Raw genomic sequence first — 22,510 nt, 5'->3', positions numbered from 1 at the left:
GTTTCAACATATGCACCACCGCTGAAAGATGCCTGACCACTTCCTGGATTTTAATTTTGTTTTCAGTAGTACGTGATATCATGACTTTTCCAGTATCCATAATAATAATGTTATTTGTTTTAGTCCCACTAACTACTTTGTTAAGGTCTTCGGAGACGCCGAGGTGCTGGAATTTAGTCCCGCAGGAGTTCTTTTACGCGCCAGTAAATCTACCGACACGGGGCTGTCATATTTGAGCACCTTCAAATACCACCGGATTGAGCCAAGATCGAACCTGCCAAGTTGGGGTTAGAAGGCCAGCGCCTTAACTGTCTGAGCCACTCAGCCCGGCCCAGTATCCATAACTGAGCTAAACAAATATATTCACCACCCTAATCAACTTCACATGATTATGTTCCTAATTTGTATGCAGGCTATCACACAACAAATATTCGCTACCCTTCACTGTATCACTCAACAGAGAACAAATTTCTAACTTCTGAATCGAATGTGAAATACAAGCACAAACAGGCTTTCTGGGTTATTCCGCAATATCAGTAAACCGGAGAAAAAAACTGAATTTTTTGTAGGTTAGCCTTGCTCCCCGAAGGTGTAATTTACCCTGTAAAGTTCAGGAATTTAAGGCCATTTCTAGTTTTCGCACAACATGCTTCAACCAGCCTCCTATTGCAAAGGCTCTAATCTGTGTTGGAAATCACGTTCCTTTCACATGGGAGCGACAAAGAACATTTTCAGGGCTAGGAAAAATGTGATTGTTCTAAGCAGTAATAGTGAACACCTGTGATGCAATAAGTGAAGTATTTTTATATAGGTTTAATATGATGTGAATCGAGACTTCGAATTTACAACGTGCTAAGCGAGAAATCGTCTTAATGAGGAAAACCACTAATGAGGTTTCACTGTATTTTCTCGCGTCTGGTTAAATGTTGGAAAGGATATTCCCATGTAAATTTATAGCAAAAAGCTTGTCATTACTCTACTAGCGGTTGAAATATGTAGGTTAAGTTACATTAGAAAATGCTGTTTGAATAAGAAAACTAAAACATTTGCCACAAAAGCCACTGAAGTGACACTACTACAATTTTTCAGAATGAAACTGAAATACGCATTCATGTTGTTTCAGAATTAGAAAAATTACGAATGAGTATGGACGCAAATTTTGAACAAACTGATTGCCATTTCATACCAATTATAATGTGTGAGGGGTTTTCCCCCCAACTTACGAAAAATCGGATATAACGATGTACGGAGGCCTGTACGGTATGCACTAGCCATGCATCTTGGTGGGTGTGCTATTTACCAACTGACGAACACAATCTAGCACACGGGGGCAAAATGCTGGAAACCAGGAATGAGTTCGCTGGAAAATGACGATAACCGCAAATGAGTTAAACCAATTGTGTTTATATTATATTTGATAGTTCTTTTAAATGTAAAAGAATTGTAAATAATTTTTAAATATCTGAATTATTTGAATAATTTACGCATCCAAAGTTTTTGCCTCTATTTTTCATCAAAAAAGTGCATTAATTATGTGAGAAAATGCAGTAATATGCACCAGAACATGCAAATCAAAATGTATTTCACTTAACCTCAGAGATGTTACTTAAGCTCTTGTAACCACAATTAAAACTCGTAATGCCAATTTCAAAACACATAAAACATCACAAACTCAAAATCTCCAACCCAACAAACAACTTTCATCATACAATGTGACGACACTTCATTTTAAATCCAATTTTCTATTCACAAAATTATGCATACGTGATATTACAAGCTTTTAGTTGTGCCTCAAAACTGCCACATTCATCATACGTTAGATGGCTTAAAAACCCTACATAGCGCAGCCGCGGACGATGTCACGATACAATGTCAGCACATTAACACACTGGCTGCCACATGACAAGCACATGCGCCATGTCATTCCCGTGCTGCATGCCGTTGACGTGTACGTGCATCATTATATATGATCTGCTTTTACTTGCCTTTACTGGTCAGAACTGTAAATGGGCTTTGTTCTTCTCTAACGGGACTCAGACTGAGGTTTGAGTTATTGGTTCGTCACCTGTTGCTTTCAAACGTGGTGTAATAATGGGGAACGTGGCAATGACAATTCTACTGGTACTTCTAATCCCAACACAAAAAGTAATTGCAAAAGGTAAATCAATGAGAAAGTGATGTAAATTGTGCCAGGAAAAGGGGAAAAGTACTAACTACATTTATTACTGTCCTCAGTTTCTGGAAAATACTGCACTCTGTTCAGAGCCTTGCTTTAAGATTTACCTCTAGTGCTATATATAAAGCAAATGACTATAATAATATTCACTACTGCATCAAAACAGTTACTTAAGGATATTCTTGGTATGAACAATTATTATGTAACAACATACTGTAATGGCATTTGCTACAATGCAATGTAAAACTGCTGTATTAATAACATGCACATCGATGATGCACATGTGCGCGTGGAATATTATATGGAAATATCGTTCATCAGTGCTGATGACGCACATCGATGATTTTTCATGTGTATGTGTAAAAACTTCATTTATAATATTAAAACTACCATCTACTATCTTTTAACTAATAGAAAGTAAGGAAAAACATATCAGCTCCTGGGGCAATTCATAGGCTTAATTAAAGCAGCAGTGAACGTGTTAAGCAAGTAGAAAAGCTGCGAGCACAATAGGACTGATCAAGCACGACATTCGCCAACAACACAGACTGCTAAATAATAAGCAGAAAATCAAAACATTAAAAATTCGATTGATTGATTGTATTACATAAAATCACCTTCCGTATCGCACTTTAATAGATACACAACTAAGTATTTTTTATTTTCGACCCTGTCGATACATTAATTGCTTAAGGCAACTTATTGGTTAAAAGTGGTACATGTTTTGTATATTATTAACATCTTCAGCCACATAACACTTTTTAAATGAAAAATTCATATACTGACAAAGTATCAATGCTTGAGATGAACTGTCCTTAAAATTAACATTTTTATTTTCTTATGTTAATTCTAAACACTGGCAACCAGGACCATTGATACTAGTATAAAGAGTAGAGATCCCACGTGTTTTTTATGATAACTTTTCTTTGCAAATTTTTCCCAGCATAAAAGACATGCCCTAGATTAATGTAACAAATGGAATGATAAGTGTTTCTATTACATGGATAAATATGATATGCCCATTTTATCTGGTAGAAGAATGAATTTCCAGATTATTTTCTGAATTCCCTGATATTTCCTGGTTTTCCCAACACTTAACAAATTCCCTGGCATATCCCTGTTTCCTCTGTTTTCCATATGAGAACACACCCTGAAAAAGTTCTTCCAGTGACAGCACAGTACTACAGTAAAATGAAAATATTAAGGGTCCACCTTTTCCATACAATGATTATTTATTGATGTGAGTATATATCATATATAGTTTAAAGATTGGTACTAGTTTCGACGCTCATTGCGCGTCATCATCAGCGAACGAATCAATTGAGCAAAACACAACTTATCAAATAGCAATACAAAACACATGACAGCACCTACAAGACAAATGTTAAATTATGACTAGTTAAAATATAAAACATGTGACAGCAAATACAAGGACTAAAGTTAAAAGTAAAATTGTAACAAGTTAAAACACTGAAAGCGAATCAGAGAAGGTAACACAATTGTTATGGTATGATACACGAGAAAATAGTCCAGCTTGAGGAGTGTAGAACACTTGACTGCACCTACCAAGACAAATTTTAAATGTAGCATTAAAATGATTAAAGTATGGTGTGTATGACCATCTAAAAACATGACAGCACCTATAAAGTCACTGTTAGATTATAACCAGTTAAAATGATGAGGTGCGTCTGACCATAAAATATAAAATTTGAGAAGGTATCCCAGTTGTTGAGTCTTGATACACAAGAGAAAAGCCCAGCTTGAGGTGCACAGATCATAAGGTAACATGTGTTATCAGTGGGAAGAATAAACCTTGTTCTCTTAAGTTGCAGTAATTAACAGGCTTAATTCAGGTGGTTTCGAAGCCAACAATGTGGTCAAGTGAAGATCATAATTTGAATCAACGCTATAATTCCCAGTTCAGTATGGAAACGTGGAAACCTGATGAAAAGATTGAAAGCCAAATTAGGTGTGATATAAATGTACAACATCGAAAGAAAGATAAGGGAAAAGAGGCGAACTCACCTTCAGCAGCGTGATGACACAGTTGTTGAAAGGAGAGGAGCTGGGCTACTGAAGAGAGCAATAACAGAGGCCGCGTAATGGAGGGGAAGGGGAAAAAAAGGAGGAGTTAAAGCGGGGGAGTAGGGCTAAGGTGGGGCAAAGGGATGAGGTAGTAGGGGTAAGTGAAGGGGATGCATATTGCACATGGCTTGAAATACTGCGCTAGTGTTTGGAAATCTGATATTTTTGAACAAGTTAATTAAGAAATCAAAAAGGATATTAGGCTTCTCAGAAATTTCATTTAAGTTGAAGTTAGGATTAAAGTATTGATCAAAATGGATAAAACAATTTTCAATTATATTCATGAGAGGCCCTTTATTGGCCATTTCAATGTCTGTAAACCTGTGGTTGGATTCCAAGATGTGTTGACCTATTGCTGAAAACCTATTGTATTTTATAGCCTTGACATGCTCTGAATATGTAGTCGTGAAACTGCGCCCCGTTTGCGCAATATATGAGGAACTGCATTCATTGCATTTGAATCTGCAGATTCTGGACTTTGAAAAAATGTTGGATATATTGACTGATGGGGAAATTGTGCAGAATTTCAGAATTCCTGTTATTTGTTCTGAAGGAAATTTTTACGTTACGCTTTCTGAAGAGATTGGTGATTTTGAAGACATCTTTGTTGAAAGTAAAGGTGGAAGAAGTGGCGTCTTTCGATTTTTCTTCAGTAAGAGTGGTTTTAGGTCGGTGTCTGAATTTGTTGATAATCTGTTCTATAAAGGACTTATTGTAACCGTTAAATTTGGCGAGTGCATGAATAGTATTAACTCTTTCCCGTGGACTGCGTAGTAAAGCATACTGGAGTCACACATTGTCTCCCGCAGGTTGTGTTATAAAGCATACTCGACTTTCAAACCGACTTTCTCTGCCATCTGTCCGCTAAACATATAACTTTTTGGAACCAGTGAATTCCCTACGCTTCCTAGATACAACTGGCATGCACGAAGTGTTCTATTATACGTTTTCTTAGACAGAACAGACAGCTGACTGAATGTAAACACACTGCAGCAACGTGGCTGCTTATAACCAGTTGAGTGCGGAGGTTATTTGATACAAATTAGATCAATATGTTGACAAATGCGATGGTAGTGAGTTTGAAGTTGTAGGTATGATAATAAAAATAGTATGGGAAGCAGTTCGGACAGGATATGAATCTGAGGGAAATCGAAATATGGAACAGGACAGCATTTATTCATTCAGGTACCGTCTCCTTTTAAAATATTAGGCCTACTTGTACAAAACATAATTATCAGTTTTAATTCTCCAGTTAGTTCTGTTTCGGGCTATGAGGCTTTACGTAATTACATAATATTCCAACTAATATCAATTTATCTTCCAATCCCATTCAGTGAAAAATAATTTATAATTTGTATGTCCGAGAGGAAGTATGATTTGCTATCTAAATATCTTCATCCGACTGATCCCGAAAATGAAATAAATTGGGAGATTCAGGGTGAATTCCTGTGTTCTCTGCATTACCAAGAAAATAAGAGCCCCATCAGGTCCAGCAATTCAGACTGACTTCAAGAACAAGTAATTTAACACTATGCACCATATTGGATGCTTCTTGATGCATCATTCTGAACAGGCGGGGGGGTCGTACGTGTAATTAGGTTATCTCATTGTATCATTTTAGAATAACTATAGTGTATTTTCCATTGTTACAAAATTTGAAAGCGAATCTTAAATGGTTTTTACAGAATAAATTATTTAGTGAAGGTACTCCACAACTATACATAACAAGCAAATTATTACTCTAGGTTTTGCCAGACAGTGAATCAAAGATAATCCATGGAAAACGGTTAAGTTCGTTGTTCAAGTCTTTCTTTGACATGGGTATTGTGAAGGCACGGTGGACTAAACTATTATAGGTAGCACATTTATGTGCTTGGGGATGTGTGGAGTCTTGACGAATGGTAGTTGCAGTTTGTGTGGGTTTCCTGAAAATTTTGTAAGATAAAGAGGAAGGGTGTCTATGAATAGTCAAATCTAAAAAATTGACTAACCTGTTTGTTTCAGACTCAAGTGTAAATTTAATGTGGGGATCGATGCTGTTAAGATCATGAAGGGTAGAGGCCGCGTTCTTAATTTCTTTGTTCATAATTACGAATGTGTCATCCACATCTTCTATGGGCCAGATAATAGAACATTGGTACTAGTTTCGACGCTCATTGTGGGTCATCATCAGCCAATAAATCAATTGAGCAAAACACAACTTGTCAAACAGCAATATAAAACACATGATAGCACCTGCAAGACAAATGTTAAATTATGACTAGTTAAAATATAAAACATATGACAGCAAATACAAGGACTAATGTTAAAAGTAAAATTGTAACAAGTTAAAAGACTGAAAGCAAATCAGAGAAGGTAACAATTGTTAAGGTATGATACACAAGAAAATAGTCCAGCTTGAGGAGTAAAATGTTACATTTTCATTTTACTGTAATCCCAGTTCAATACAGAACAGAATGAAGTTTCCAACCTTCAATGAGCACAGTACTGTTGCAGAGGGGTTCCCTGATTTGAAGAAGTCAAATGTCATTGGTCGAGTCTACACAGTACACATAAATGACGAAGAAACTTTCAACCAACACCTACTACTTCATTACGTAAGAGGATCCACCTCCTACCACGCACTCAGGACAGTGAGTGGCTATATTCACCCTCATGACCGATCAGTATGCAAGGCTCTTGGACTACTCGAGGATGATCATCAATGAGAGCAGACTGTTGCAGAAGCACCCTTCACAGCCTCTCCCAAAAAGCTACAAAATTTTTTTCACTGTGATCTCAATCTTCTGTTAAATGTCTCACCCTCTACAACTGTGGATGAACATCAGAGATGACCTCTCTGAAGATTATTTGCATGAAGCCAAAATCATGGACGCTGCAATCAATTTCAATCATGACATTTATAACCGCACCATAGCGGCCCTTAACACCAAACTGCTCCAGTCCTATGAGTTACCAAGGAGCTAGGAGATCGGGAGAGGCACCAGAGTCGAAGGGCTGGACAAATAATGACCACAAGAGAACATTTAATTTTGAGTGAATTCCCTGATCATTTCTTTTCTTTCATTTCATTTTTCTTCATAACAACAACAACAAAATAACAAGAATAAATATCTCAAAAGCATAACAATCAGCTCACTGAGCTTCAAAGTCACTGGGGAGAGTAAGTTCTCAATTGTATCAAGACCCTTGAGTCTTTACAAGAATAGACTCTGTTTAATTAACATTCAATGGGGAGAAAGAATTCCAAACCTTCAAGACTGTAAGAGCCTAATGTCAAAATTAAGGCACCATCTTAATTCCCAAAGGGGGAAAGAGAAACACTGAAGGCTTACGAGCCTTTACCTTAACTATGCGCTTGACGCTCACTGCCCTTATTCCACAGGGAGGCAACTTGGATCAAAAGGACCCAGAACAAAACAGAAGCAAAAGTTCATACTAATAGGCCTAGAAAAAATTAGTTAAAATATTCAACATGAAAACAGGCCAAACACAAAGAGAAGGAGATGCTGAATCCACTCAAGCAATCCCATGACATGATCACAATAAAACCTAATGGGGCACAGTGGATAATCCAAAATACTTTGAGACTTAGAAGGAGGAAAATTAACTATAAAAAATGCAAGAAAAGAGATTTTAAATTTAGAAAACTTAGTCACAAGAAATAAAAAATGAGGGTCCACACTCGTGCTTCCTTATGACACGACACCCACTCGGGTGGTTACATTCGTGGCTTGAGAACCTAGAAACCCTATGTTTTACAAACTACATAAAGTTACAGAACCCTACATTAAAATAAGTACACACGACACAATTCTAACCATTACACGCTAAGGGGAACGCTGGTATCTTCCCACTACCACACGCAAATGACATGATTAGGGTAAATAAGCGGCCTACCTTAGATGATGCCCCAGCACGCCAGCTGCCTTAAGTGAGGGAGATCCTCACATGTTGATACACCAATCAAGATAGTCCCTGGAAGGCAGAAAACTGCCTTATTTATGATGGTGAGCTGGGCTATGATTGTTTGATTTAAATTTAAAAGTTTGGTAAGGGCAACCTTAGAACTATCAGTGAGGATACAGAAATGTCAACCCCTAACCATTACATTTTCTCACTAAAGAGAGTTCAATACATATATCCTAGGTGGCATCCCTAATAAAACCAGTGATATCTATTGGCAAGATTCAGAATTACATAGTAACATTAAGTTTAGTTTGTCTTCACAATATTCAGATGTTTGAAGAGTGGCCAAACTCTACGCAGAGACCCTTTTCATGTCACATTGCAGAAGAACTGTGGATATCTCGAACTACCTTTTCCAGACCACAGTGCCACTGGAGACACATAAACTACAAATAAACTAAAAAGGTACATCCAAGATAAATTAACATGGGAAGAATATGAATTTAGTCGGGATCTTAGAAAAAAACAAGCAAGTATTAAAAAAAATACTGTAAAATAAGAGTGGAGGAATATAACAGAAACACAAGCAGCAAGAAAAACAGTTTTTCATTTTCAAAGGCTGATAAGAAAAGGAGCAGAAGTGTTCCACTGCCTTTCTGTTATAAGTAAAGAACGGATTTATTTTAAAACGTACTTAACAACTATACAAATGAAGCATGTGGCCGAACAACGGGAAAGAGTCACTGGGTACCTTTAAGAGAGGCAATAGTAAATGTCTGTAAACACTTCAGCCCATGTTGCATCCACGTATGACAGACTGTGCACATGTCCCATTGTTACTCTACCCATTCTACTTCATGCAACCAGAAAGACTACAAATAGCGACAGACGAGGCCTTAATCTTGATATTCTACTGAAAATTTCTACTTTCCTCAAGTTGGCATATGTCCCATTATCAGTCGCATGCCTCAAATGTGTTTCTTTATAGTAAAAATGGATAAAACAACTCTGAAGTAGTTATCTCACCAAGAAATTGTGGAGTTCGAATCAGATCTATTGGAGGAGGATCAGCTGCAGAGTAATTTCTGAACAATACAGTGATGTCAGCAGGGTTCAATGTGTTGCGTGACAACATAGATGTCAATGCCTGGCAGGCTTGCGGATATCCAGATGCTCCATTCAAAGCCATGGTGATAGGAGTGACATCATGATGGCTGAAGAAAGAAGAAATAACAGTAAGTGATGAACTACACGAAAAGAGGCAATTTTCTTTTACACAGTAAATTTGTGTAATTATCATTAATATTATTTAATTAGGTCTTTCATTTAGTTCTCTTATTCCCTCAATTGATTCCTGAAAGTCCAAGAAGGCCATCAAAAGAAGATCTTTACCCCACTCATAATGATGCTCTTGCAGCTGTCTTACTGTGGATATAAGATCCACTGTGGACCTTCCTGATCTGAAGCCAAACTGCCTTCTTAGCTTTTCTTCCACCCTATCTCTGATTCTATTCTCCAGAATCTTCTCAAACACCCTTGCACAGTGATGTATCAATGTGACTCCCCTATAGTTTTTAAAATCTATCCCATTTCCTTCTTGAAGATGTGTATAATTATCACCTTCTTCCAGTCCTCAGGGGTCGTCTTCTAGTTCCATACTAATTTCATCATATGATACAGCCACTATTTCTCTACCTTCTCCATCTCAATGCTCACATCATCTAAACCTGGAGATTTCCCATCTTGTCCAGTGCTATCTCCACTTCTCCCCATGTTAAGTCTTTCTTTTTCCAGGTTTCTGCCTTCCTCCATACTTGTCATAGAAAGAAAGAGATCCACCTTATCAATACTAAATTTAATAATGTTTTTTTTAAACTGGACCGGTCTCGACTTATCACAAGTCATCCTCAGCTGTCATTTACATACACATTAGAATACATGTTTTAACAGTTGTATCTTACAAATAAACATGTCATGTTTGATAGACATTAGGTAGTATGTCTAGAAGTGAAATTCTGCTTCTTACATCTAAATTTAAAGGATCAAGAATATAAAAAAGATTTCTATCTTTAACACATTAAAAAATTATAACACATGATAACATTTGTTATTTACACCTGACCTTGAATATAGCATTAACGTTCAAGTTTTACTAGTAATAGTTCTTTAAAAGGACTTTCATATTGCGTTGTTTTTAGTCGACTAAATATGCTTAAATGTAGCCGCATGTGCTTATACAGTATACTTCTTATTAGGCTTAGACTTTGTCAAAATGAGTAATGTGAATTCGAAGTTGAAATTACAATAACAAAGTGAAATGCATTTGAAATAATAGTAAGCTAGGTAATTGTAACCTCTGTTGAATAACTCCTGCAATTATATGCTATTTAAAATACATTTCATGCAAAGAAGACATTAGCACACTTCAATATATAAAAGTTGAAAGGTATAAGACAATCATATACGTTTTGTGAAATTCATATGAAGTATTGTTCTTTCCTCATGCGTATGTGTCAATTTCAGATGGGGTAGTATACTTTATATAAACTTTGTCAAATTAAGTAATGTGAATCTGAATTTGAGATTGCGTTGAGAAATGAAATGCCAGGTAATTAAAACCTGTATTTAATGACCTCTTCAAATATATACTGTGTAAATACATTAAATGCAACATAAGACAATATGCAAGTTAAAAGGTAAGAGGCAGTCCTGCAAATTTGTAAATCTTCACATGAAGTACTGTTCTTCACGTGTACATGCCAAGTTCAAATGGGGCACTATTGGCCACTATTTGCTAAAGTCCAATCACTATAAACTTATATTTTCTTGTTAAATATACAGATTGAAGATGAATGTGCTGCTGGGGTTATGAAAGCTGTTGTTATAGGTGGTTCTTTTTCGGTCTATGATACTTGCTAACTATCTGTAAAAAGTAAATGAAATGAATTAGAAGCGTATTCGAATGTTAAAGTGTTAAACACGCGCGTGTGTGTTTTTTTTTGTAGAGATTACTTACTGTCGTGAGATGATTGGGAAGTGTATCGCTTGGCAGCTTGGCGTGTACTATATCGTGAACTTGTGGTATTAGTGTCTGTTGTCGTGAGGGGAATGGAGGGGTGGGGAAGGGGAGTTGCTAACTGTGTAGAGGTGGAGTTAGTTGTGTCTTTCTCCTGCGCTGTGGATTGCGCGTGGTGTTGTTTATTGACTGTTCTCAGATAATAGTTTTTTATAAAAGGGATGATTTTATTAAATAAAATATTGGTTTTATCTGTTATTTCATTAATATTATAATTAGGGTTTGCATATTGGTCTACTGTTATATATAGTTCTTCAGTAATATTGAGTAAGGGTCCTTTGGGGTTTGTGCTTAATATTATCATATCATTATCTGTATTAGTAAAGTTATGTTTGTAATCAACCATGTGTTGTCCTATTGCCGAAAAAAGGTTGTGTTTTATGGCATTGACGTGTTCGTTGTATCTGATAGTAAAGTTTCTGCCTGTACGTCCTATGTAGCTTGTTAGACAGTTATTGCAGCGGATACGGTAAACTCCAGAACGAAGGTATTTGTTGTTATTGTTGATAGTTTTTGTGTTATGTATGATGATGTTGCTGTTATGTGTAGTCCTGTAGGCTATTTCAAGGTTATGTTTTTTGAAAATGTTGGTTAATGAGTATATGTGCGTGTTACTAAATGTAAAGGTTGCGTGGTTTTTCTTAGGTTTGTCCATTTTTTATAATTTAGTTTTGGGTTTTGATTTGAATTTTTGAATGATTGAATTGACTGTATCTTCCTTGTATCAATTTTTTCTTGCTATTTCTTGGATTAAATGTATCTCTTCATTAAAATCTGTTTTTGAAAGCGGTATGTTAAAGGCTCTATAAACCATACTGTAATATGCTGCTTTTTTATGGGAGCTAGGATGAATGGAATCTGTTGCTATTGTATTTATTGTATGGGTGGGCTTGCGATAAATTTTGAAAGATAAATGATTGTCTTGTCTAGTAATGGTCAAATCGAGATAGTTCAGTTTGCAGTTGTTTTCTGCTTCTTTTGTAAACTGTATATGTGGGTCTATGGTGTTTAATGTGTCTAACAAAGTGTTGTCATTAGTTAGTCTATTATCGATGACAGCAAACACGTCATCAACAAAACGGCACCAAAAGAATATTCCGTTTATTGTACTGATTGAGTTGTATTCGAGGTGGTCTAAATATATTTCAGCAATTATACCGGAGGCGGGAGAACCCATTGGTAAGCCTAGTTGTTGATAAATTTAATAACACGCACATATACTCGTTAACCAACATTTTCAATAACAACAAATACCTTCGTTCTGGAGATTACCGTATCCGCTGCAATAACTGTCTAACAAGCTACATAGGACATACAGGCAGAAACTTTACTATCAGATACAACGAACACGTCAATGCCATAAAACACAACCTTTTTTCGGCAATAGGACAACACATGGTTGATTACAAACATAACTTTACTAATACAGATAATGATATGATAATATTAAGCACAAACCCCAAAGGACCCTTACTCAATATTACTGAAGAACTATATATAACAGTAGACCAATATGCAAACCCTAATTATAATATTAATGAAATAACAGATAAAACCAATATTTTATTTAAAAAATCATCCCTTTTATAAAAAACTATTATCTGAGAACAGTCAATAAACAACACCACGCACAATCCACAGCGCAGGAGAAAGACACAACTAACTCCACCTCTACACAGTTAGCAACTCCCCTTCCCCACCCCTCCATTCCCCTCACGACAACAGACACTAATACCACAAGTTCACGATATAGTACATGCCAAGCTGCCAAGCGATACACTTCCCAATCATCTCACGACAGTAAGTAATCTCTACAAAAAAAACACACACACGCGCGTGTTTAACACTTTAACATTCTAATACGCTTCTAATTCATTTCATTTACTTTTTACAGATAGTTAGCAAGTATCATAGACCGAAAAAGAACCACCTATAACAACAGCTTTCATAACCCCAGCAGCACATTCATCTTCAATCTGTATATTTAACAAGAAAATATAAGTTTATAGTGATTGGACTTTAGCAAATAGTGGCCAATAGTGCCCCATTTGAACTTGGCATGTACACGTGAAGAACAGTACTTCATACGAAGATTTACAAATTTGCAGGACTGCCTCTTACCTTTTAACTTGCATATTGTCTTATGTTGCATTTAATGTATTTACACAGTATATATTTGAAGAGGTCATTAAATACAGGTTTTAATTACCTGGCATTTCATTTCTCAACGCAATCTCAAATTCAGATTCACATTACTTAATTTGACAAAGTTTATATAAAGTATACTACCCCATCTGAAATTGACACATACGCATGAGGAAAGAACAATACTTCATATGAATTTCACAAAACGTATATGATTGTCTTATACCTTTCAACTTTTATATATTGAAGTGTGCTAATGTCTTCTTTGCATGAAATGTATTTTAAATAGCATATAATTGCAGGAGTTATTCAACAGAGGTTACAATTACCTAGCTTACTATTATTTCAAATGCATTTCACTTTGTTATTGTAATTTCAACTTCGAATTCACATTACTCATTTTGACAAAGTCTAAGCCTAATAAGAAGTATACTGTATAAGCACATGCGGCTACATTTAAGCATATTTAGTCGACTAAAAACAACGCAATATGAAAGTCCTTTTAAAGAACTATTACTAGTAAAACTTGAACGTTAATGCTATATTCAAGGTCAGGTGTAAATAACAAATGTTATCATGTGTTATAATTTTTTAATGTGTTAAAGATAGAAATCTTTTTTATATTCTTGATCCTTTAAACTTAGATGTAAGAAGCAGAATTTCACTTCTAGACATACTACCTAATGTCTATCAAACATGACATGTTTATTTGTAAGATACAACTGTTAAAACATGTATTCTAATGTGTATGTAAATGACAGCTGAGGATGACTTGTGATAAGTCGAAACCGGTCCTGTTTTAAAAAAAACATTATTAAATTTAGTATTGATAAGGTGGATCTCTTTCTTTCTATGACATACTATAGATATCAATACGGAACATCAAGAAATTTATTAATCATGAAATTTATTAATCAAGATTCCTCCATACTTATAACAAGGTATGGGAAGCCTTGGAGAAAAGGTGTTGGGAAGCAGACAACGGAAAGAGTGAGGGATATGTACCACAGCAGTATCAATCCTGTGAAAGTAGGAGGAGAGAGAACAGGCTGGTTTGAGCAAAATAGTGGATTAAGGCAAGGAAGGGCTCTGTCACCTTTGATCTTCATTGCAATAATCGACGAGATAATGACAAAATTTGCAAGGAAAATTGGTGAAGGGAAAATGAAATGAAATGTCGCATGGCTTTTATTGCCGGGATATCCCAGGATGGATTCGGCTCGCCAGGTGCAGGTCTTTCTATTTGATGCCCTTAGGCGACCTGCACGTCGTGACTAGGATGAAATGATGAAGAAGACAACACATACACCCAGCCCCCGTGCCATTGGAATTAACCAATTAAGGTTAAAATCCCCGACCCGGCCGGGAATCGAACCCGGGAACCTCTGAACCGAAGGCCAGTACCCTGACCGTTCAGCCAACGAGTCGGACAGGGAAAACGAAATTGATGACATTTGCAGATGACTTGTTAATTGGGGAAAAAAGGAAGAGGATGTCCAGGAACAATTAGATGCATTGAATGATGAGGTGGAACAATATGGAAGGAAATTTAATGCCAAAGAAAACAAGGTTGTGATCGCAACTAAAAAAGGAGAGATATAGACGGACAATGCTTGGAGGGGAACAGATGGAGAGGCTTATGTTCCAAGCAAAACCTGCCAGCAGTTAGAAACTGCATGTGATGATGATGACCTTAATCTAATATCAGAGGTTCCATAACTCATAGATTAGAAAGATATGTTCTAAAAAAACTGGTAATGAAGGATAATGTTAGAGAGTAGTGATTCCATTGGTTTTGTTACTTCAGCTGGATTTCTATCGTCCTCTAAAAATTGTAAACAGTGCTGCAAAGAAAACATGGACCACCCAAGTGAAAGCAGAGGCCAAGAGTGTCTGAGACCAACAATAGAACAACTGAAGAAAATAACCCAAAACAGATTGAACTGGAAGACCATCGCTGCCACGGAAATAGTGGGGATGCCCTACCAGCTGGCTCTAGAGTGAATGACATGACACCTGACCACAAGTTCCATGAACTTGTAACAAACAGCTTGTAACAATTCTATGAATACTAATAGATAAAATCATGAATAAACTCCGCCATTGCCGGTCCCAAGCGCAGGGCCTCATCTTGCAAGTGATGGGGAAGAAGGAGGGGGAGGAGGCGTAACAACGTGGTAAAAAAAACCTGGGTCCATCTGGCTCCGAATGGTAGCACCCTGAAAGGGCCCCTGCCCAGGGTTACAGGTGAAACCTGGTCAACGGTCTCGAAGGCGGATGAGGAATTTAATGTCCCAATGGCGGAGAGAGCGGAAGAACCTAGTGGAGTAAAGCACGAATAAAAAATCATTTCGGACTAACAATCCGATCTTATCTTGGAATTAATTTCCTACCTTGTACAATGTACAATTTCAATTGCAGAATGGAAAGTCCGCTGAATGAAAGCACTACCCCAGGTGGTAGCTCGGAAGAGAAATCCACCATTGTGTTATGCAATGCATCGGGACCTAGGGTTCTGGGGAGTCCCAACATCTGCAATAAGGGTGAGTCAGAGCATCCTTGGAATCCTTTCAGACTTAAATTTAAGAGGAAATTCTTTGCAGGCACTCTTAATGTAAATTACTTGCTAAAAACCGGCAAACAGAAAGAACTGAAAATTTTCTTAGATAGACATGAAATCCAGATCTTAGCAGCTCAAGAGACACGGTTTATGGATGAGAATGTAACAGAAAACAAAAATTATAGAATCTTTAAAGGTAAACCAGCAATCAAAATTATGAAAGGAATGCCACTACTAGGTACCGCCTTTTATGTCCATAAAGCAATAGTTGATAATGTTATGGAATTCAAATCTAGTTCAGAAAGGTTATCTCTTCTCACACTTATCTTTTTTTTTTTTTTTTTTTTTTTTTGCTAGGGGCTTTACGTCGCGCCGACACAGATAGGTCTTATGGCGACGATGGGATAGGAAAGGCCTAGGAGTTGGAAGGAAGCGGCCGTGGCCTTAATTAAGGTACAGCCCCAGCATTTGCCTGGTGTGAAAATGGGAAACCACGGAAAACCATTTTCAGGGCTGCCGATAGTGGGATTCGAACCTACTATCTCCCGGATGCAAGCTTACAGCCGCGCGCCTCTACGCGCACGGCCAACTCGCCCGGTCTTCTCACACTTAAATGCAAGAACAAAAAGTATACATTTGTTAACTGTCATGCACCAATAAATGAAGATAATAGGAAGAACCCAAGTAAAACTGAAGAATTCTGGAGTCTTCTAGAAGATGAAACGTCAAAAATTCCAAAATCAAATGTTATTATTCTACTAGGTGATTTTAATGCATAGATAGGCAACGAAAAAGTTTTCAGCAAAACAGCAGGGGCATATCCGGCACACAAAAGAACAAACAAAAATGGCATGAGACTAATTAATCTCTGTAAATCCTTTCACCTAAAATTAATGTCGACCTTCTTTAAGAAACTTCCAAGAAAGGCTAAAACATGGGTGTCCCCAAATCCGATGTTAGGTGAGTTTCAGTTGGACCCTGTAGCTATTTCTCAAAAAAGTATTAAGGAAATTACGAATGTTAAAGTAATAAGAAGTGGGGAGTTTGACTCCGATCATTACCTCTCTAAAATTAAGCTAAAGCTTCTAACTCGCAGGAATCAAAGAAGGCTGAGAAAATTAATGAAATACAACATAGATAGGCTCAACATTACACAAGCAACTATAGAAAACTTCCAGGAAGAAATTAAAATAACACTGCGTGGCAAATGGCCAGAATTATCTAAACAGATTAGTAGTGCAGCGAAGAAAGTATTTGGATCAGTTAAAACTAAAAAGAAAGTATGGTGGAATAACGTATGTGAGGAAGCACTTATGGAAAGAACGAAAAAGTGGAAAAAATGGAAATGTTCCGGAAAGAATGAACACTATGAGCTATTTAAACAAAAAAGAAAGGAAACAACAAGAATAATAAGGCAGGTTAAAAGATCTTTTGAAAAATCGCAGCTAGTAGAAATTGAGAATAATTTTGTAAGAAATAACTCCCGAAATTTCTATCAGACCTTTAAGAATAACCTGAAAGGTTATCAATCCCAGAGCATTTGCTTCAGAGATGCAAATGGTAATATTGGCCTTAACAATGCAGAGAATTGTGAGATTCTGGCAAAACACTTCGAACACCTGCTGAACTGCCCTGAGCCAAATCATAAATTAGAATTTTCAGAAATTCAGGAAAATCTAGAAGCTGATTCACCTCCAACAACGGAAAAAATAAAGGAAGCATTAAAAAATCTTAAAAATAACAAAGCTAGTGCGGAAGACTCCATAACAGCTGAACTTTTAAAATGGACTGAACCAAAAATTATAGAAGATCTACAAATAATCTTTGAAGAAATTTGGGAAACAGAAAGGATCCCAGAGGATTGGGAAGTGGCTCTAATACACCCATTACACAAGAAGGGTAACAAGCAAGATGTCAACAACTACAGAGGTATATCTCTCTTGCCAGTTGCTTACAAGATATTCTCAACAATACTACTAAATAGAGTAAAATCGACACTGGACAGTCAATTGGGTGAATATCAAGGTGGATTTAGAGAAGGAAGATCTTGCTCCGAACAGATTTTCAACCTGAAATCTATAATTCGACACAGATTAATAAACTCCAAAGACATAGTTGTAACATTTCTTCTTCTTCTTCTTTTATGACCACATAGGATCACTTTAGTCAGTCCGTCGTTCAGGTCTCTTTGAAGGGATTGTTCGGGCTTTGCGGTCCTCCCAGTACTTCTTCAGACGCTCCGATCTTCGTGCCCTTTCCTCAGTTGAAAATGTGCGTGTTGTTGGTTTGTTTTGTGTAAGGGTAAAGCGGAGGTTTGTATTCTTGAGTTTTGTATTCAATTTTATCTTATTTTTGGTGTCTTCTGTTGTAAGGCCTATTTCCTTCAGATCCTCTCTTACTTCTCTGATCCATTTACATCCTGTTGTGGTATTTTTTGAGACGAGATTGTGTTGTACTAGTTGTTTCAGAAGTCTCGAGTCCTGCATCCTCATGATATGTCCAAAGAATCCCAGTCTCCTCTTACGCATAGTATCTGTAATGGGTTCTAGCTCTTTGTACACGACTTTGTTAGGTATTAACCGCCACTGCCCATCTTTCTGATATTTTTTGTTGATACAGGTTCTTCCAATCCTCCTTTCAATTTTCTGAAGTCTGTCAGTCTTTGATTGTTTATTCAGGTAAAAGAGTGTTTCTGCTGCATATGTAGCTTCCGGTTTTATAACTGTGTTGTAGTGTTTTATTTTTGTATTTATTGATAGACATTTCTTTTTGTAGATATCCCATGTTAATTTTTGTGCTTTAGCTAATCTATTTGTTCTTACTTGGATTGAGATTTTTTCATTTAAGTTATGTGTTATTACTTCTCCAAGATATTTAAACTGAGTTACTATTTTGATTTTATTACCATTTATGGTGACTTCTTTTAGCTGTGTTGGTTTTTGGGGCATAATTTCTGTTTTTTCAAATGATATTTTGAGGCCAATTTTATTTGCAATGTTTTGAAGTTCTGATATCTGGGTTTTTGCTTCTTTTATGTCCACTGCTAGTAATGCTAAATCGTCAGCAAAACCCAGGCAATTTGTTTTGATTTTTCGGCCAATCTTTATTTTGGGGGGACATTTTCTAAACCATTCCCTCATTACCATTTCTAGAGCACAGTTAAATAATAGTGGTGAGAGCCCATCTCCCTGCCGTAGTCCAGTTTTAATTTCAAATGTCTCTGATGTTTCCCCCCTAAACTTCACTTTTGACTTGGTATTGGTGAGAGTCAATTTTATCATGTTTATTAATTTGGGGTGTAGTCCAAGGTGCCTTAAAATTTTAAACAGAGATTCTCTATGGATGCAATCATAAGCTTTCTTGAAATCTACAAATGTTATCACCATATCTCTGCTTCTTCTCCTGTTATAGTCCATTATCAACTTAAGACTCATGATCTGATCAGGACAGCTCCTCCAGGGTCTGAAACCTCCTTAATATTCTCCTACTTCTTTCTCAAGTTGTGAACTTATCTTATTAAGGATGATTATTGAAAATATTTTGTATGTTATGTCTAGGAGCGAGATTCCCTTGTAGTTACTAGGGTCAGTTTTGTCTCCTTTTTTGTGCAGTGCCTGAATGAGGGCTGTTGTCCAGTGTTCTGGTAGTTCTTCTTTAATCCAGATAGAGACAAGTTGTTGATGGAGGGCAACTTTTGCTGAGGTTCCTGCATATTTCCAGATTTCCGCAAAGGTCTGATCTTCTCCTGGCGCTTTGTAGTTTTTTAATTTATTCAGAGCTTGGTAGACTTCCTTTATTGTGGGGGGATTGATGTTTTCTGGTGATGTTTTTATCAGGGTGTTGGTGTCCAAATGAAGGGGTTCTGTAGGTTCCTCACAATTTAAAAGCTTGTTGAAATGTTTAGCCAGAATTTCTGCATTGTCTTTATTGTTATGGGCCAGCTTACCATCTTCATCCTTCATCAGTAGGGTCGGGGGTTCATATTTTTGGAGCTGCTTTCTGAAGGTTTTGTAGTAGTCCCTTGATTTAGTTTTACTGAACTGTTCTTCAATTAACTGCAGGGTGTCCTTATGATGTTGTCTTTTTATTCTTCTTAAGACTTGGGTAGTTTCTTTTCTCTGTTTTACTAGCTTTTGATAGGATATTTCTGTCTTTTGGGACTGATGTAATAGCCATGCCTGATGTCTTTTCTCCACTGTTTCATCACATTTATCACATCATCACATTTATTGACTTAAAAAAAGCTTTTGACTCTGTCGATAGGGAAACCCTAGATAAAGTAATCCATGAATTTGGAGTTAAAACTAAATTGGCAAACCTAATTCGTGAAACACTTACAGACACTATCTCGAAAGTAAAACTTATGGGTGAAGTATCTCGACCTTTCAAAATAAATACAGGTGTCAGGCAGGGTGATGGTCTATCTCCACTCCTTTTCAATTGTGTCATGGAGAAAATTGTAAGAATTTGGAATGAAAAACTGAAAGAATCTAAAATATTGCCACTCATGCTGGGGAAGAAGAACAAAGGTGTTGCAATAAATTGCCTAGCATTTGCAGATGACTTTGCCATACTTTCAGAAAGCCTTACAGATGCAGCAATGCAAGTCAGTCTCCTTGAAAAGACAGCCAACATGACAGGCTTGAGAATCTCTGCTGAGAAAACAAAATTTTTGACAAATATAAAAAGTGCCCCCAAGTTTTTAGTAACGGATATTGGTCAGATAGAAAAGGTAAAGATATTCAAATATTTGGGTGAGACAATTCAAGAAAATGGTTTAGAAAAATCTGCTATAATATAGAGGATACAAAAGATGGAAAGAGCGTACGGTATAACTAAGAATACTTGCAACAAAAAGTGCTTATAAAGAAAACTTAAACTAACTAAACGAATCTTCAAGTACCTTTGGGAAAAGAAATGAACTACCACCTGGATTCAAGAAGTCAAGAAAGACCTGGAAAGGAACAACATACAAGAAGAAGAATTATTGGAAAGAAAGATTTTTAGGAAGAAAGTCTTACAAATGGAAGGATTCCAAGGGAGGAAGGAAAATAAAACAGGCACAAAGTGGACTGAAGACAGGGAAAAGGAACATAGTGAAACAATGACAGAATACTGGAAGAAAAGGAAAGAACTAAGGAGGAACAATTGAAATTGTAACGTGGTCCTTAGAAGGCCAGAACGCAAGAATAATAATAATAAAATCATGAATAATATATAAATAAAAACATGTAAATAAATAACATTACTCAAAAACTTCATAAAATACTTGAAAATAAATTAAATTAATAAAAATAATTAACCAAAATATCCATAGTATGGGCGCCAGAGTTCACCAGAATGGATCCCTCGAATTTTGATAGAGCATGATAAACTTTATATCCCAGGGCATGTACATAATGCTGCGTACTGGTACATCTGCTGCAGGCCTTACCTAACCTCCTGAAAACGACTAAATAGGTAGGAACTGCACCTAGGTTCATCAATAACTCCACTGATTCTAAAATAGCTAACTATATTCTTAACAAAATCCGTGCATGAGTACCTGATCAACACACAAAATTATACACATAATACACACACAAAATATTGCTGGAAGACTCCATATTTACAACAACAACAATGAAAACAGTGGGAAAATGAAAGCGAGAACTAAACTATCATTTGTAGATAGTCCGATGAACAATGTACATATATGTAGATAAATACCCTTCACTGTCTCTGTATCAAAACTACTTGCCGATTCTCATAATCGGCAGTTATCACATCACACAGATACTGTACCTTGTAATACTGTGTTCACATATTTTAACACTTGTTGTAAAGATATATATATATATATATATACACATATACACACACACGCCTGTCGATCCTCAACATAAATTATGGAAAGTCTGAGATAGCTTTCACCAACATATAATGCCAGACCTCCACAAGTACTACAACACTTAATGCATACGCCCTTCACAATTTGTTGATCAGCCACTTTCCACGAACATAACAAGACTATGTTCCACGAACGTTTGAAGTCCAGTCCATTGTAACCGTGTCACTCGAAAATACCGTATATCAGCATTACTTCCTTCTCGTACAGTCTGTCCGCACTACTTCCTTCTCGTATAGTGTGTCAGTACTCCTTCTTGTCCGTACCGAGTGTGGTTCCCGCTGTTTTATCAACCTTTATAGGCATCAGCATTCCCCTTCCTCTCACATAATACGTCTGGATTGGTCCTTGCCAGCCAATCATGAGTGATCCACCATTCAGGGTTGCCCTGAACTTCTTCATGCTCCCAAGACATAAACAAACGCTGGTGTATATCACATGAGTCATAAAACTTTCCTAGTACAACAACATCAACAAACACATCTCATCAAACACTGGGATGGCCGCATGAGTCATACGAATTACCAGAGTCAGGATAGCAATGTTTTCCCACTCATGCAAAACAAATTACTCATACTACATATATGGTTACCTTCCAGCTTACAAAGATTAATGACAAAATATACAAATGAAATAATAATAATAATAATAATAATAATAATAATAATAATA

The 22,510-nt window shown here is 36.6% G+C and overlaps 1 protein-coding gene across 2 annotated transcripts in view; it reads right to left on the bottom strand.

The window, feature by feature from the left end:
- Positions 1 to 22,510, bottom strand: part of TH1 (negative elongation factor complex member TH1) — a 142,283-nt gene that overhangs the window by 65,875 nt on the left and 53,898 nt on the right. For both annotated transcript variants that reach the window (XM_067147054.2, XM_067147053.2), the window contains one exon: positions 9,197 to 9,384. In XM_067147054.2, the coding sequence (XP_067003155.1) occupies positions 9,197 to 9,384 (188 nt within the window). The remainder of the gene's footprint in view (positions 1 to 9,196; positions 9,385 to 22,510) is intronic.

Source organism: Anabrus simplex, chromosome 5 (assembly GCF_040414725.1).
Source record: "Anabrus simplex isolate iqAnaSimp1 chromosome 5, ASM4041472v1, whole genome shotgun sequence".
In the NCBI taxonomy this organism is placed as follows: Eukaryota; Metazoa; Arthropoda; class Insecta; order Orthoptera; family Tettigoniidae; genus Anabrus; species Anabrus simplex.
The sequence above is the reverse complement of the archived record's forward strand: the minus strand, read 5'-3'. Positions and strand labels throughout refer to the sequence as shown.